The sequence below is a fragment of the Callospermophilus lateralis genome, chromosome 15 (assembly GCF_048772815.1).
Source record: "Callospermophilus lateralis isolate mCalLat2 chromosome 15, mCalLat2.hap1, whole genome shotgun sequence".
Lineage (NCBI taxonomy): Eukaryota > Metazoa > Chordata > Mammalia > Rodentia > Sciuridae > Callospermophilus > Callospermophilus lateralis.
The window spans coordinates 87,141,788-87,156,741 of record NC_135319.1 but is presented as its reverse complement, the minus strand read 5'-3'; the positions used below and the strand labels follow the sequence as shown (position 1 = coordinate 87,156,741).

The window sequence follows — 14,954 nt, the reverse complement described above, 5'->3', positions numbered from 1 at the left end:
CCCAGTAAGTACACTCTCAAGTACAGGGGCACCTGGCCACCCAGGGAGAGCCCAGCTGAGGACACAGCAAGAAAGACAACACGTTTTCTCCAACAACCAGAAGACACCCTGAGCACAAAACCACACAAGCCTCAGGCCCCGCCTTCTGCTAGGCCACGCCACTGCTGTCAATCAGCAGCTGTCACAAGAGCACTGCTGGGCGCTCCTACAGCTGCCACAGGGCAGCACCGTGCAGCGGAGCCCCAGTGCCACCAACCACTGAGGGCACCGAGCAGGGAGGCCTGTGCCTGGGAGCACAGCAAGGCCGGCTCTGCAATTCTCAGGGAGAGGGGCACCGCAAGGCCTGCTATGGTCTGAGTGTGTCCCCAAATCCAGCCTAGAAACGCAATCTCCTGCGCCAGTGTCAGGAGCGGGCCGTGGGGTGTTTGGTGGTGAAGGTTAATGCTGTTATAGGATGGGTTCTCTCTCTCCTCTCTTGCACCGTGTGAGGGCAACGTTCCTCCTCTGGAAGGGTGACCACAGGAAGAGCCATCTTGGAGCCAGGCTGGACTTCCAGCCTCCAGGGCTGTGAGAATTACTTCTCCCCTGTGCGGGTTCCGCAGCCTAGGTATTCTGCAGAGCGGCAGCAGACTCAGAGAAGGAAGGCCCAGGCCCAGTCTCTGCCGCCGGCAAGTAGGATCTCTCGCTCCCTGAGACCAACCCCCTCGCCCTGAGATCCTGGAGCAGAAAGAAGGTTCATGTTTCAGGCATGTTGAGGTTTCAAAGGGGACTTTCCCCAGGGAGGGTTCAGGCAGTGGCTGGGAGGTTCTGGAATTCTCGACCAGAACCTAGAACCTACACTGAGGCTCCCTCCCTCACCCCAGGTTTGCCCATGGCCCCAAACCACAGGCCCCTCACCCAGGAGAGACCTCAGGGGGAAAGTCGGGCCTGGAATCCTTTCCAACCCCGCAGATCACCCAGGACAGAGGTAACTGACCACCTCTCCCCAAACCCAGGAGCCCTGGGTACCATTTTCACCAAGTCTCTCCAGCAAAAGGTAATCTTTCACAATCAAAGCCGTGGAGAACAGACTCTCTCAATGACCAAGCAAGCCAGAGCCCCGTCAGCACAGGGCAGTTCCATGTGCCCACAGGCACCATGCCCACCTGGTGCCTGGAGACCTGCTTGGAACTGTTGGACTTTGGACCCAACAAACAGAACTCGAGCTCCTTCTTGTGAGGGCGGTTCCATCCCAGAGCCTCCCTGACAGCTACCACTGATTCTAGGTTCTCTACATCTCACAGATGTAGGGGCCCGAGGGGCTGGGGGCCATTGACCATGACGTCTGCATCCGTGACATCTCCAAGCACACAGCTGAGAGCAGCGCATGCTCAGCCTGACTCCCTGGTGGGCCGCCCCTGGACGGGCAGGGCCTCCACCTGCTCATCTCGGCACGCTCACCTCTCACATGGTTTCCAAACCCAGACCCTGTATCAAAAGTCACTCTGCCTTACCACCACACAGCAAGCACAGAAAGACAGCCATTTCTGCTACAAAGGTCAGCCAGACCCGTCCTCAGAGGTCAGTTATAGACAGGCCTCTGCTTTAGAAAATAAGACCTGAGCAGAACACGGGAACCCGGAGTCTAGGAGAAGGGCGGCACTGACCTGAACTTCCCAGTCCGCACCTGCAGCGCTCTCATTCCACACCGCTGGGCACCGCCAACGTCACCCACGATGTCGTCTCCAATCATGATGGCCTGTCACACAGTGAAATATGCTCAGAAGTGATGTCAGGAGAATTTTATTCCCGTGCTCCTTCATCTTTTTCGACATAATAAATTGCTTGATTTGATGTTTAAAATCACCATCACACGAATTAAACAAGATAATATTGTCACAGTATTGATTAAAAGTCAAGCCACCTTGAATATATCTCCTGCTGCCCCCGTGGGCTGCACCTCTGAATGGTTTATATTTGTGAAATCTGAAATCAATCAGCAGGCATCCATGTGATGTGGCACCCAGGACTGGTGGGTGCGGCTGTGCTTGGCCTCCGGGTGAGCATGGACTATGGGCTGTGTTTGACATGGTACCAAACCCTCTGAAATCTGGGGATCTTACCAACCCTTGGTTCTGTGAAAACTAATTACAAACCCCTGGCAAATCTTTGCAGTCACAGTTTAAAAGGTTTTGCTCTCAATAATGAAGTGCTACCTATCAAGGACAAAGTGATATGCAGCAAAACACACAGAGGGTCACTCGAGGCCTGATACTTGTTGTTTTGCAGCACTGGGATGGAGCCCAGGCCCTTGCACGTGCTAGGCAAGCGCTCTACCACTGAGCCACGTCCCTGGAGACCGTTTCCTTTCAGAAGCAGCCTCAGGACGGAATCCCCCACCTGAAACCAGCGCAGAACCAGGCACCCCATGAACCAGCATCTTCCAGGACAATGGACAATATGCAAGGACGGACAGTGACTTCTGAAACCAGGGAGCAGATGGGGCCGGTCCGGCAATTGGCACGGCTTTCTGCCCTCAGCATTTCCAGACTGTGGGTGCAGGGAGGGTGCGATGGATCCCAAAGTCACACTTTGCTGCAGCCCTAACCCCCAATGTGATTGTATTTGGGGACAGGGCCTCCAGAGAGGCAGTTACAGTTCCATGAGGTCACAGGACTGGAGTCCTCATTGGAGACGTCACAGCTCTCTCCACACACAGACAAGAGGCCACGTGGGGACACAGCAGGAAGGCGGCCGCTATGGTCTGGACAGGGTTTGAGGGTGCCTCCCTCAGGCTCACGTGCTGGGTGCTCAGTCCCCAGTGTGGCGGCTGAGGGGAGGGAACGTTAGGAGGTGGGGCCCCGTGGGAGATGTTTGGGTCATGGGGGCAACTGATGCTGGCCTCACGAGTGCGCCTGTTTGAGAGCGCCAGTTACCACAAAGCAAAGCCACCCTGGCGCCTGGACCCTTCTACGGGCAGCGTTCCCTTCCCTTCTCCACTGTGTTGTGATCAGCTGGGCTGGTGGGGTGGGCACGGGAGGCTGAGCAGATGAGGCTGCCCAACACTGGACTCTGAGCTTCCAAAAATTGTAAGCTAAATAAACTTTTAAAACTAAAGCATCCAGGGCTGGGGATGTAGCTCAGTTGGTAGAGTGCTTGTTTCCCATGCACAAGGCCCTGGGTTCAATCCCCAGCACCAATAAATAAAGTAAGTAAGTATCCAGCATCGGATATTCTGCTATAGCAACATAAAACTAACAAAAAGCCCCCACAAAAAAGCCTTCAGGAAGCGCACCCTCACCAGAAGCAGAGTTTGCCGATGCCCTGATCTAAGACTTCCAGCCCCCAGGACTGTGGGGCAGTAGACTTCTGTTGTTTAGGCCCCAGTCTGTTTTTTTGCTAGTCATTAGTCTGATCTGACTGAGGCAGAAGAAAACTCAGGGGGAGCCCAACGGACAGCCCCACTCCCGGACTGAGGAGACAGAGCTTCTGTCTAAGATCCTGGGGAAACCGAGGCAGCACACGTGCAGAGGTCAGTGTCAGATGGGAGGAGGCAGCACTGCAGACTGTGGAGGTGTACAGACAGTGTCCCTGGGTGTTCGGGAGACTAGTGACCAGCATACGCAGTGTGATAACTCCTGAGGCCTGGGGAGAACCACACCAAGGGCAAACAGTGCCCGGACCTCACACAGGGTTGAACCAATTCTCACCAGCCAGGCTGGAAAATCTCATAATTCACAGGGCTCTGGGTAGTGTTCTCAGAAACGCCCTGCTTCAGTGGCGAGGAATAATTAGTCCTAGACTAAGCCCTGTTCTGCCACTGCCTCTAAAATCTTCAAAGCAAGATTTGGAAGGATCAAACTATTTCCAGGTAATTTAACTGCATCCCAGAACAAAAGCTCAAAAATATTTATGTTCATACAAAAATATAAGATACCCCAAAAGGTAAAATTCACAATGCCTGGCATCTAATAAAAAATTATCGAGCATGCAACAAAAGAAAATATCACACACACAATGAGGAGGAAAAACCCATCCATCACAACGGACCCTGTGGGGCTCAGGAGTGTGGCTCAATGAGAGAGCTTGCCAACACGCACCTAGCCTTGGGTGGATCCCAGCACTGGGGGAAAACTGACCCTGAAATGACACAGTGAGAATCAGCAGAGAAGAGCATTAAATCAGATCTTGTAACTGTATTCCATGTCTTCCAAAAGTTAAACAGAGAAATAAAAAATAGAAAAAGATCCAAATCAAGCTGCTAGAGATGAAAGTCACAATGTCAGGGTTTAAAACACATTAGGTGAGCTGTCAGATTAGACACTGCAGAGAAAAAGATAAGTGTAATTGAAGATGAGATAGAAGACATAAAATTTTGGAAGAAATAATGGCAGAAAGATTTGTAAACTCAACAAAAATTCAAAGTCCACAGATCCAAGTTTCCAATGAGCATCAAGCACAAGAAACAAAGAAAACTTTATCAAAACTGATTAAAAAGGAGAAAAATCTTAAAACAGTCAAAGAAGAGAAAAAGACACGCCATATATGAAGAAAAGATGAGGCATCAGATTATGTTGGAAACACCGCAAGTAAGAAGCATCATCTTCAACACATCCAGAATTCTATGCCCAGCAAAAATATCTTTCAAAAACAAAGGTGAAATGAAGATATTTCAGACAACAAATCCATCCTACAAGAAAATTAAAAGGAAGTCCTTTGGGCAAAAGAAACATGATAAAAGATGGAAGTGTAGATCTGCACAAAGGGACAGAGAGCACCAGCGGTGGTAACCCCCAGCACAGGTAGGCTGCTAATTCCTCCAAGTTTTCAGGTGACACCATCTGTCCTCACCTCCCAGTGGGCTATGTGGCCCTCCCAGGGTACTCTGTGTTGCCCTCTAGTGTTGCCAGCATCGTACTGCATCCTATGGACCCCACTTGCCTCCCTCCTCCAGGCAGGAATGAGCCCAGTGAGGGCAGGGGCTCTGGGTGACATCTGACACTTACTTGGTGGCCAACAAATGCTTATTGAGTGGATCATGCCCTGAATCAAGGTGTGGCTGCCAGTGTCTGGAGACACTGAGAGACACAACCGAGGCTTCTCACTGGTCACCAATGGAAAGAGGAGGATTAGAACAGTCCACGTCAATGTTGCCCAACTTCAGTCTTTCAGAGGGCTTTCTTCTATTAATACCTGTATTATTAATATTATGATTAAATGCATTCACACCTCTCAACATAAATACATGCAGTGATGAAGGAAAAAAGCAGTCTCTCTCACTCCCTCAAAAGGATCTGACTGAAAGTTTCAGAATACCTTCAGATCTGCCCGAGGTGCTCTGCTGCCACCTTACACTCCAGCATGTTGCAGCTCTGCTCTCAAGACAATCCCGGAGGACCCTGGACAGGGGCCAGGCAGAGGCACCCTATTCCAGTGACAGCTGATTACCCTGAGGCTGATGGGGACAGATGCTTTGAAACTCACATCTGGGCCACAGGATTCCCCTCTGGATTCAGATGCTGGGTGCAGCTGATGATGAATAAACAAACAAACCCAAACCAAAACGAAGCAAAATGATGACCACGAAGCAGTCACCAGCCACAGGTCTTGCCCACGGAGGGCCCATCCCCTGGGCTCAGCCTCGAGGACAGGGGTCCAGATGGAATTTGCTCCTGGGGGCGGGAGGATCATGGGAAAGGGGCAGGCACTATGCGACCAGCAGAATGGACAGAGGACAAGTCTGAGACTAGTTAGCGAGGCTGGGGCTCTGCCCTGCTGTGTGCCAGCTCCAAGACCTGGGGCCAGGCTTCACTGCAATCTGTGGAAGATGGGTCACCGGTGGTATTTAAAGTTAACTGGTGCTAAGTTCAACATCTCCCATGGTGCCTGGACTCAGTATGTTACCCAACATGTCAAAAGTAAGTAGCAGGGGATGTTTTGCTGAGGAAACTGCTGATCTAATCATGCTGGAGAAAGTCCACATGCTTCACATAGGAACCCTTCGCTCCAGGTACTGGGGGCCTTGGAGTGGAGCCCTGTGTGGGCCAAGGTTGCTGGCCAGGCTGTGGGGACGGTGTGAGTCAGACAGACATGGTCCCTGCCCTTGTGGAGCTGAAGACAGACTTTAATCAAATAATCCCGTAAGCACAGGATCTGGCCTGTGATAAAGCACAGGAGGCTGGGAAGCCTGGCCCGGCAGGCACAGTGGAGAAGCTCCCAGAGAAGGTGAGGTGTTGAGTTTTGATCTGAAGAGAAAGAAGGGTCGACCAGGTTGTGGGGTGTAGAGGGTAGGAGCATTCCCAAGGGGACAGCGCAGCTGCACTAACTGCCCACCCACCCACCGGTCACCAGGGCAGGCCTTGCAGTGAATTCCAGAAGCACAGCTGATAAGCCTGGAGCCACTGTCCTTGGAAACAACTGGAGGAATCCTGTGGGCTGAGGAAAGGACAAAGAAGAGCTGGTGACACACACACACACACACACACACACACACACACCCCGGGGCTGGGGTGAGGGCATTTAGCCAAAGGCGAAGCTTTTCCAAGAACCAGCCTGGGCTCTTCACCAAAGTGCAGTCAAGCAGAGGCCAGAGGCCCCCGTCAGAGAAGCCACAGGAGGTGCTGGGACCGGGAGAAACGTGGGAGAGGACCCAGGACATAGCGCTGAGTCCTGCCGACCCCCAGTGGCCACGGCCCACTGACACGGAGGTACAGTTCATACTTGGTGCTTCCCACTGGTTTTCACTGGTCTTTCCTCCACCTCCGCCCACGTTTCCCAAAGTGTATTCCACGTAGAATACACTTTTGGGAAAGTAGACGACTGGATCTTGACAGAACAAGGCCACACAGTCAATGCAACCCTGCAATATTCATTTTTAGATTAATCTATCATGGTAACCTGGAGATTCTGTTCTTCCATTTATAGTAATGGTAAAAAGTTCCTTTAAAAATACATTGTTTAGTTTAAAAATGAGTCAGTTTAAAGAAACACTGGATTAATATTAGTGCCAGGGACAAGTACCTGATAAGGTAAAAGCTGGGAGGACTGGGCAGGGGAGAATGGCCAAGCGCAAACGAGTGGAATTTTTTGTTTATCAAACTTCCCCAGAACTACTTGGAGATCATCAAATCACCAAGGAGAACCAGCCAGTGGCACTTCTTCCCTGAGGGGGACAGCACAGAGGAGCCCACCACCCACAGGGGATGACTCCAGAGCTCCCAAAGCCAGGGCTGCCGGGCAGCTGGCCAGCGAGGCCGCCACGTCAGACTCTGCTTCACCTTTCCGGGTGCGACGGAAGCCATCAGCTGGGCCTGTGAACACCCACAGCGCTCCAACTGGGGCCCAGGGACCATGATCCTGGTGGCTCCTTAAAAATGGGATGGGTCTTCCCAGTACTACCCGTCATGCCTGGTGTTTTCCACGCCTCTGGAAAATCAGGTTTTGTGTGTGGCAGGGGCACACGCACACACACACATGCACACACACACGCACACACACGCACACACACACGCACGCACACACGCACACCCATAACTGGCGGCAGAAACTCTTCCCTCTCAGAAGGGGCACTCTCAGGGTCTCCTGGGCTGGACATGTGCTGGTGCAGCCCGTGGAGACGGAACCAGAAAAACCTGGCCCTTGGAGGGAGAGCGGTCACTCAGGGAGCAGCCTTTGTGGTGTGGCCTGACACACGGACGCTCACAGGCAGCAGAGCCCCAGGAGGCAGCCTGTGGGGGTGCGGGGAGAGGGAAAACAGGGGTACGTGGCTGCCCGGAGCAGCGATGCCTGTCTGGGCCAGCTTGTGGGCTCTGAAAACCAAAATGCGTTCGGGACCCTGGGGACTTCAGAGATTTACTATCGGTGAAGGGCGATAATCACGCCAGGAGGAGCAATTATTCCCAAATCATTTAGGACTTAAAAAATCATTGGCAAGAAGATGGAGGTCAAGAGGTGCACTGTCGAGGGAAATAAAAACCTCTACCTGTCAGGCCTGGATCTCACTTCCTGTCCGATGAGCTGGCAGCGCTGAGACAGAGACACAACTGAGAGGCCAGACTCAGATCCTGGAACCCAGAGAGCTGCAGGAAGTGCCCCAGGCCTCGCGGCAGTGGGCTCCTTCCTTCTCCTCCAGTGTCACCTGCCTGCAGGCACTCCTTGGCCACCACAGATGCCAGGAGAAGAACAGGGGCAGCATTGTGGAGGACGCACTTCCAGGGCAGAGAGTGTCCCCAGAAAGCCTTCGTTCCATGACATTTTTAGCTACGTCAGGACTCTGCTGGGTTGAGCCTGTCTCCCTGTCACAGGGCAGGGAACAGCAGGCCTGGGTGGGGACAAAGCAGTGGTCATCCCTGCACTGCACTGAGGAGCACACCCCACGTGGAGAGGCCCAGGTGACACCTTCACCTTCAGCCACCAGGACCCCCAGCAAGCTCGGGTGGTGCATCCCTAAGCCACGTCCACCAGGGCCTGGCACATTCATAAGGAGCGAAGCTGAAGGGCCAGGGCTGGGAGTGTGGCTCAGTGGCAGAGCACTGGCTGGCATGTGGAGCTGGGTCACATCTCCAGCGCAGCCAAAAAGAAAGAGGAGGAGGAAGAAAGGAAGGACGGAAAGGTAGACAAATCAGAAAACTCAAGGATCACTGTTTTTCCAAAAGAAACAATGGTGTTGGTAAGGACACAGGCAAGTCTGGCACACGTGTGCTGGAGGGTGAACTTCTCCTGAAGAGAAGCAACGTGGGGACCATGGCTCCACACCACAGCCCCAGAGCCCAGAAAGGCATCAGAAGCGTGCACAAGGAGGCAAACACAGAGCAAGTGGGCAGGAGGCAGCCCCGTGTCCCTCTATAGGCAGGTGACAGGGCTGGTGTCGAGGACCTTCCTCCCCGGGCTCAGGTTCCTGGCCTGTGACATGGACCCTCGGGCCAGCTGCCACACAGGCTCCTCCCCACCACCCGCCTGGTCTGAACCGCCTGACTTCCGTTAAGCTGCACAACTTACAACCAACAGGACTGAGGCTTCTGGAGAACAAACTGCCCACACTGACCTGTCCTGCGGGCGTCAGTATGAAGCTCTACAAATACCACAGCCACAGGAGCGTCAGCCATGAGAACCAGGCATTTCTAGAATCAACCATTCCATGTTTTCCTTTGCCCGATTCCTGACCCTAAAAGAGGCCTCACTCCCTCTGAGGGGTTTGAACCGCCGTCTATTAGCGCGACCAGCCCTTCACCTGGGGCTGCTGGGGAAAGGTTGAAGTGGAAGCTGGGTCTGGGAGCTCCGTCCATTCTAGCGCAGGCGAGAGCCCCTCCGCAGCCAGCAGCAAGCCAGCAGGGGAGAGGCGCTGCCAAGGGAACGGCGGTGATGACTTCATTGATTAGACAGCTTGAAGAATTCAGGGTCTGCCGCGGCCTGGCACTGGGCAGCCAGCAGCTCCTCGTAGCCATTTTTCATTAAAAATAAGGAAGAGGAACGGAGAATTATCACCTCCGCAGAAGCTATCTGAAATGGCCTTATTTTGAAATCCTGCTTTACAATGTGGTCACATCCTGACACTCAAGTACCCTCAGCCAGAACGTCAGCAGAGCAGCGGGCTCGACCTTAAGAATGTGCAAGCAACGTCACCTGAGGGCGGAAGAGGGACTTAGAACGTGGGAGGTAAATAGGTACAGCTTGGCCACATGTGCCTGGAGTCCCCAGAGAAAACAGCTCCCCAGCTGCCCAGGGCCGCAGATGCTCCAGAAGGACCAGCCAGCGGAAGGCAGCAGCCGCCCTGACCTGGCAAGAATCGGAGGCCTCACCCCCTCCCACACCCACGGCTCCAGCCTCCAGACCCCAGAGCGCCTCAGCTCTTCCCCAGGGTGTGCAGGGGGACCGGTGGGAGGGCAGCTTCTCATCCCTGGCAGAAAAAACTTAACAAATGCCTTAAAGAAGAAAAGGGGGGGGTCATCCAAGATGGAGCTTTGCAAATACACCCCACAGCACCGTCCGTACATTCGGTTGCTGCTGGTCGCATTTCTAAGCAGTGACAGATTTCACTGCTGTGGCTGCTGTTTGGGCGATGCTGGGGTTTGTGAGGAGGGCCGGATTTGGTGATAAGACTTGAACCCAGGGCCCTGGGCATGCTAGCACGCCCTCCACCCTGAGCCACACTCCCAGCCCCTAAATGCTGCTTTTAAACTCAGATTGTCACAACGGCTGTTCTTCCACTGTATAAGAAAGTACCTTAAGAATTTATTCTCTCTTAAATTCACCTGATGAGTGAGACGAACATATACACGGTTGCTTATATTTTAAAAATGGAAAGATAAGCAATGAAGATTGTAAAGACGGCTCCCCGTGGGAGACAAGTAGGAACAGAACAGAATCAGGAGCTCAGGAGTCCGACCGCCTTGAACGTGGCTGGTTCTGTGGATTTGATTTTGGAACTACATAAATATTTTACATAACTATGAAACAAATTCAAATGCTGCAAAACCAATTCCTTAAAAATTAAAAGTAAACTGAATTCAAAAAAGGATCCACCTGGGGGACCTCTCTCCAGAACAGATGTTCCCTGCAGCCTTAATACGCTATTTTGCTCATCAATCTCCAGAGGGAATGTGCTGTAAAGAGAAAGAACTGTCAAGAAGAGACTGTCACCAGCACCAGCCGCCATCTCATCACATTCAGAGATCAGCGGCCACCTCACCAGGGACATTGCAGGGATGCGTGGAGCTACCGTATACCCTGCCAGCACCATGGAGTAAGCACTGGGGGCGTCTGGCTTCCCTTCTGCAGCATGCTCTGGGACTCAGGGACGTGTGTGAACCACTGGCCTAAGCAGATGATCAGGTCGCTGTTCTGGAGAGCGAGGATTCCTGACCTGGCCGAGGGAAAAGCAGATGGGAGGGGAGAGGAAGCACAGACCACGGCTCGGACCTGCACCGGAAGTCTTAGTACGAAATTTCAGGGTGCATTTTGTGTTTAATAATGTAAATTTTTGAGAGCTTCACTTGAAATGATGCTCAACCCAGAAGCAACGGGAACTACTGACATCCTCGCCACGGTTTCTAGATACGCTTCCCACTAACGGTGAGCAGGGCTCCTTAGGAGGACGGTGACCCAGGCCTCAGGCAGGAAAGGCACAAGGCAGGTCTGGGACACTCTGCCATGACTGGGAGGGAAGAGCCTCTCAGGCACCACTGGAGTCAGATCAGAAGGACCTGGGTGGCAACCCAAGGAGGTTCCCCCTGGTCACAGATGAAATAACTGGCACATCAATAGCATGACAACTAGGCCATCAATAGGGTGACACCAGGCAGCTGGATAGGATGACATCTGGAACAGACGGACACACATCAAATGCATTTAGACCGTTTGTCTGTAACGATATGCGTATTTTAAAATCTCACCTGTCACCTTGGGAGGATGCTAGAGAACTCACTGTTTTAAAAACAAATAAATAAAGGAATCTGGCATTTCCAACAGGAACCTCAAGCTAACCAGCAGTAGACTGGAATTCTCCTGCAGAGAAGGATCCCAGAGAAGAACTGAAGAAAGGCCACCAGGATGCAAAACCTTCTAGTGACCCTTAATGACCAGGTGGAGCTGGCCCTGGTCATTCACAGCTGCTGACACCAGGTAAGCACAGGGCTGGACGTCCAGAGCCTCCAGCTGGAGAGGAGGTTGCACTAGGTCTGGGCCCGACCCAGGCAAGGTGCTGAACCCACCCAACACAGCGGTGCAGGAGCAGGGGGCAGGAGCAGCACCCAATCCAGGCCAGACCCTGGGAAACCACAGGGCGGACAGCCCAGGTTTCCCTCAAAAGTTGAAAGAAAAATAAGAATGGGGGAGGAAGAGGAAGGATAGATGAAGACATTTAAAAACAGCATCAACCAATCGCAATGGAAGGACTTTGCATCCTGATTCAAACAAATCGTGAACAACATAAAACATTTAAAGACAAACAGGGGAATATGATCTTTGATGATATTAAGGAATCACTGTTAATTGTTTTTAGATATGATAATGGAATTGTCTATGCTTTTAAAAAGAATCCCTAGCTTCAGAGGAGAGGATTGGTGGGTGAATAGATTAAACAAGCGGCTAGTAAACTTGGAAGAGGTCCCAACAGACAAGCATGGGACAATCTGAACAACAAAGTAAATAACAGTAGCAACAAAGCGTAACTCATACAATAAAACATTGTGGGGTCCACGTTGGGTCCCTGGGTCCATGTTGGTATAAACAAAAGGAAGAAAAGGGGAAGCTATCGCTTGTGGTGAATTCCAGTTCATAAAAAGCGCCATTTGGGAAACACCACAGTAATGACTGTTTCAGGTAAGGATTACGTCAGGCGCAGTGGCACACGCCTCTTAACTATTTAGGAGGCTGATGCAGGAGGATCTCAAGTGTGAGGCCAGCCTGGGCAACTGAGGGAGAGCCTGTCTCAAAAACCAAAGGCTGGGGATGTGGCTCAGTGGTACAGTGCCTGCCTAGCATGTGCAAGGCCCTGTGTTCAATCCCCGATGCCCTCCCTCATAGGCATAAGCAGTGCATGGTACAGCAGGGAGGGAAAGCGTGATTCGGAAGAGGAACCAAGCACCTTCCCACAGAATGCTCATTAAAAGGAACAAACATGACTTCACAGCACAGAGCCTTGCAGACACCTCTGTGACCACCGAGCCATAATAGGTTCTGTGCGATTCTGGCCCAAGATGTGTAACTAAAATGAAAATGTGAGGAAACAACAGCAGAACCAAATGCAGGGGACTCTACAGAACGGCTAGCCGGCATGCTTCAAAACCCCACAGCCACGAAAGACAAAGGACAACCAGGGATTGTCCTAGAATAAATGACACCAGGGCACAGGACTGCTAAGTGCAACATGTCCCCAACAACAACAACAACAAAAAGAAACAGTGGCACTGGCTGGGGTCACCTGACGGAGGTCTCTAAATTGGTCGGTGGTCCTGTGTCAACGCCAGTTTCCCGGTCTATCCCTGTTCCACAGTCACGGTGTAAGCGCCCACATTGGGAAACCAGTGGACGGCACGTGGAGTCCACCCCACCACGGTGGCAACTTGTACTATGTGTGAAATTTCTTCAGAGTGAAAAGTTAAAATAATTTTTAAAATGGTTATTAGTTGATAATTACTGCAGCTCCATGATGTGCCTTGAGGTTCTTGTGCTGCCCTCGAACTGTGCAGATACTTGAAATGCTCCACGTGAATGTTAACCAGAGAGTCAGGACGCCTAACCCTAATGTGGTGTAGACCCAGCCGGGTTGGAGTCCAGCAAATCAACTGGAAAAGAACCCTTCCAGGACAGCTGGGGATGCTGAGACTTGGATTTCATCATCTACTAATAAGGAACTATTGTTGATTTTTAAAGGTGATTTTTAAAAAATTATTTAGGTAAGATACATGTTAAATAAAACTTATCACCATAGTGACATCAGCGTTCAGGCTGCTGACACTAAGTGTGTTCACAAGGTTGTATGGCCATCTCCATGTTCCAGAGCACTTCCATGGCCCCAAAGGAGATCCTGCACCAAAGAGCCCCAGGCCCCAGGCTCATAGCCACTTGTTTCTGTGCCTCTGGATGTGCCCGTGCTGGACAGCTCCTGTAAGTGGGATCACACAACAGCTCTGTCCCTCCCTGCCTGGCCTCCTGCATCCACCAGGCTATTCTAAGACTCTTCACGCCGTAGCGTCTGTCAGTACCTCACTCACCTTAAAAACAGACGGGAAAAAAAGTCTTTTATGAGAAAGAAGAAATCAAGCAGATCACAGTGAACCTGGCGGGTGGACACGCGGGAGTCACTGCCCCCTACTTGCGTGTGTGTTTGAAGTTGCTTGTGTTGATGGATACATGGGAGGTGGCATCATCTTCTCTCTACTTTTGAACGTGTTTAAAATTTCTCACAATAAAATAAAAGAAATCCTGCCGTTCCTACCTGGTGGGCTTCCACTCCCATTGCTTGCAGGGCGGACTTGAAAAACTCGGGAGAAGGTTTCCCCACCACTTCGGCTTCAATCCCACAGGCGTACTGGGAAAGGAGAGAGACGCAGCATGGGTGTGGGTCAAGAACAGGTGCATGCCCATGAAAAGACATGCCAATGTGTCCCTAGAGGTCAGGAGCCTGGACAAGGCAGGACACCGTGGACCTGAGAGTTACAGATTACAGGCAAGAGTGCCGTGACTCTTGTGGTCAGGACACCCAGTGTCGTCCCTGCCACCCACTGAAAGGCCTGCGGCAGCATGAGGCATGTGGCAAAGCCACGGCCTCCCCCAGGCCAGGAGACCAGGGCTGGCCTCTGCTCACTTGGCTGCCACTGAGGGCCTTCCTGGCTTCCTCCCCTGTGCGCACCTCCAGCTCCACCACAGGCCTCCTGAGAGGTCCACTTCCACCCACCGTCTGCCCTCCCGCCCACTAAGCGTGGGAAGGCAGGAGCACTGCAGCCCTGAAGCTGACCTGGGGCAGCAGCCAGGGTGAGGGCAGCTAAGGGGATGTGGGTCAGAGTGGACTTGGGGGCCACAGATGGCCTTGTAAACTGGAGGGGAGTATCAGGAAGGAGGTCAGTTCCATCACATCTGAGGTGCTGCTGCTGACCAAGGTCAGGAAGGAGGCCAGTGGTCAGCACAGACACAAAGCCATGAGCAAGAGAGGAGTGCAGCAGAGAGCATGCTGGGAGAGCAGGCAGGGAGGGGCTGGAAGAGGGGACAGGGAGGACAGAGTGGTGACCAGGACAGCCCCAGAGGACGGGGAGTGCACAGCTGGAAGCCCCACACAGGAGGGGGACTTTGAAACAGGAAAGGCCACTTATGCATCAAGCCTGGCCTCTTCTCCAGGAAGGTCTGAAGGACGTCAGACGTCCCTGAAGAGGGCTCGGGGCAGAGCCAGGTGGGCACCTCGAGCGCCTTCATGTAGGCTCCGACGTCCAGCATCAGGCCCGAGGTTTCCTTGTAGTAGCGTCTACAAGAGAGCAGAAGGG

General features: G+C 52.5%; 1 protein-coding gene across 1 annotated transcript in view; it reads right to left on the bottom strand.

The window, feature by feature from the left end:
* Positions 1-14,954, bottom strand: part of Lhpp (phospholysine phosphohistidine inorganic pyrophosphate phosphatase) — a 94,741-nt gene that overhangs the window by 57,600 nt on the left and 22,187 nt on the right. The window contains exons 4-6 of the mRNA XM_077105415.1: positions 14,872-14,935; positions 13,916-14,008; positions 1,647-1,738 (exon numbers count right to left, since the gene is read on the bottom strand). Of these exons, the coding sequence (XP_076961530.1) occupies positions 1,647-1,738; positions 13,916-14,008; positions 14,872-14,935 (249 nt within the window). The remainder of the gene's footprint in view (positions 1-1,646; positions 1,739-13,915; positions 14,009-14,871; positions 14,936-14,954) is intronic.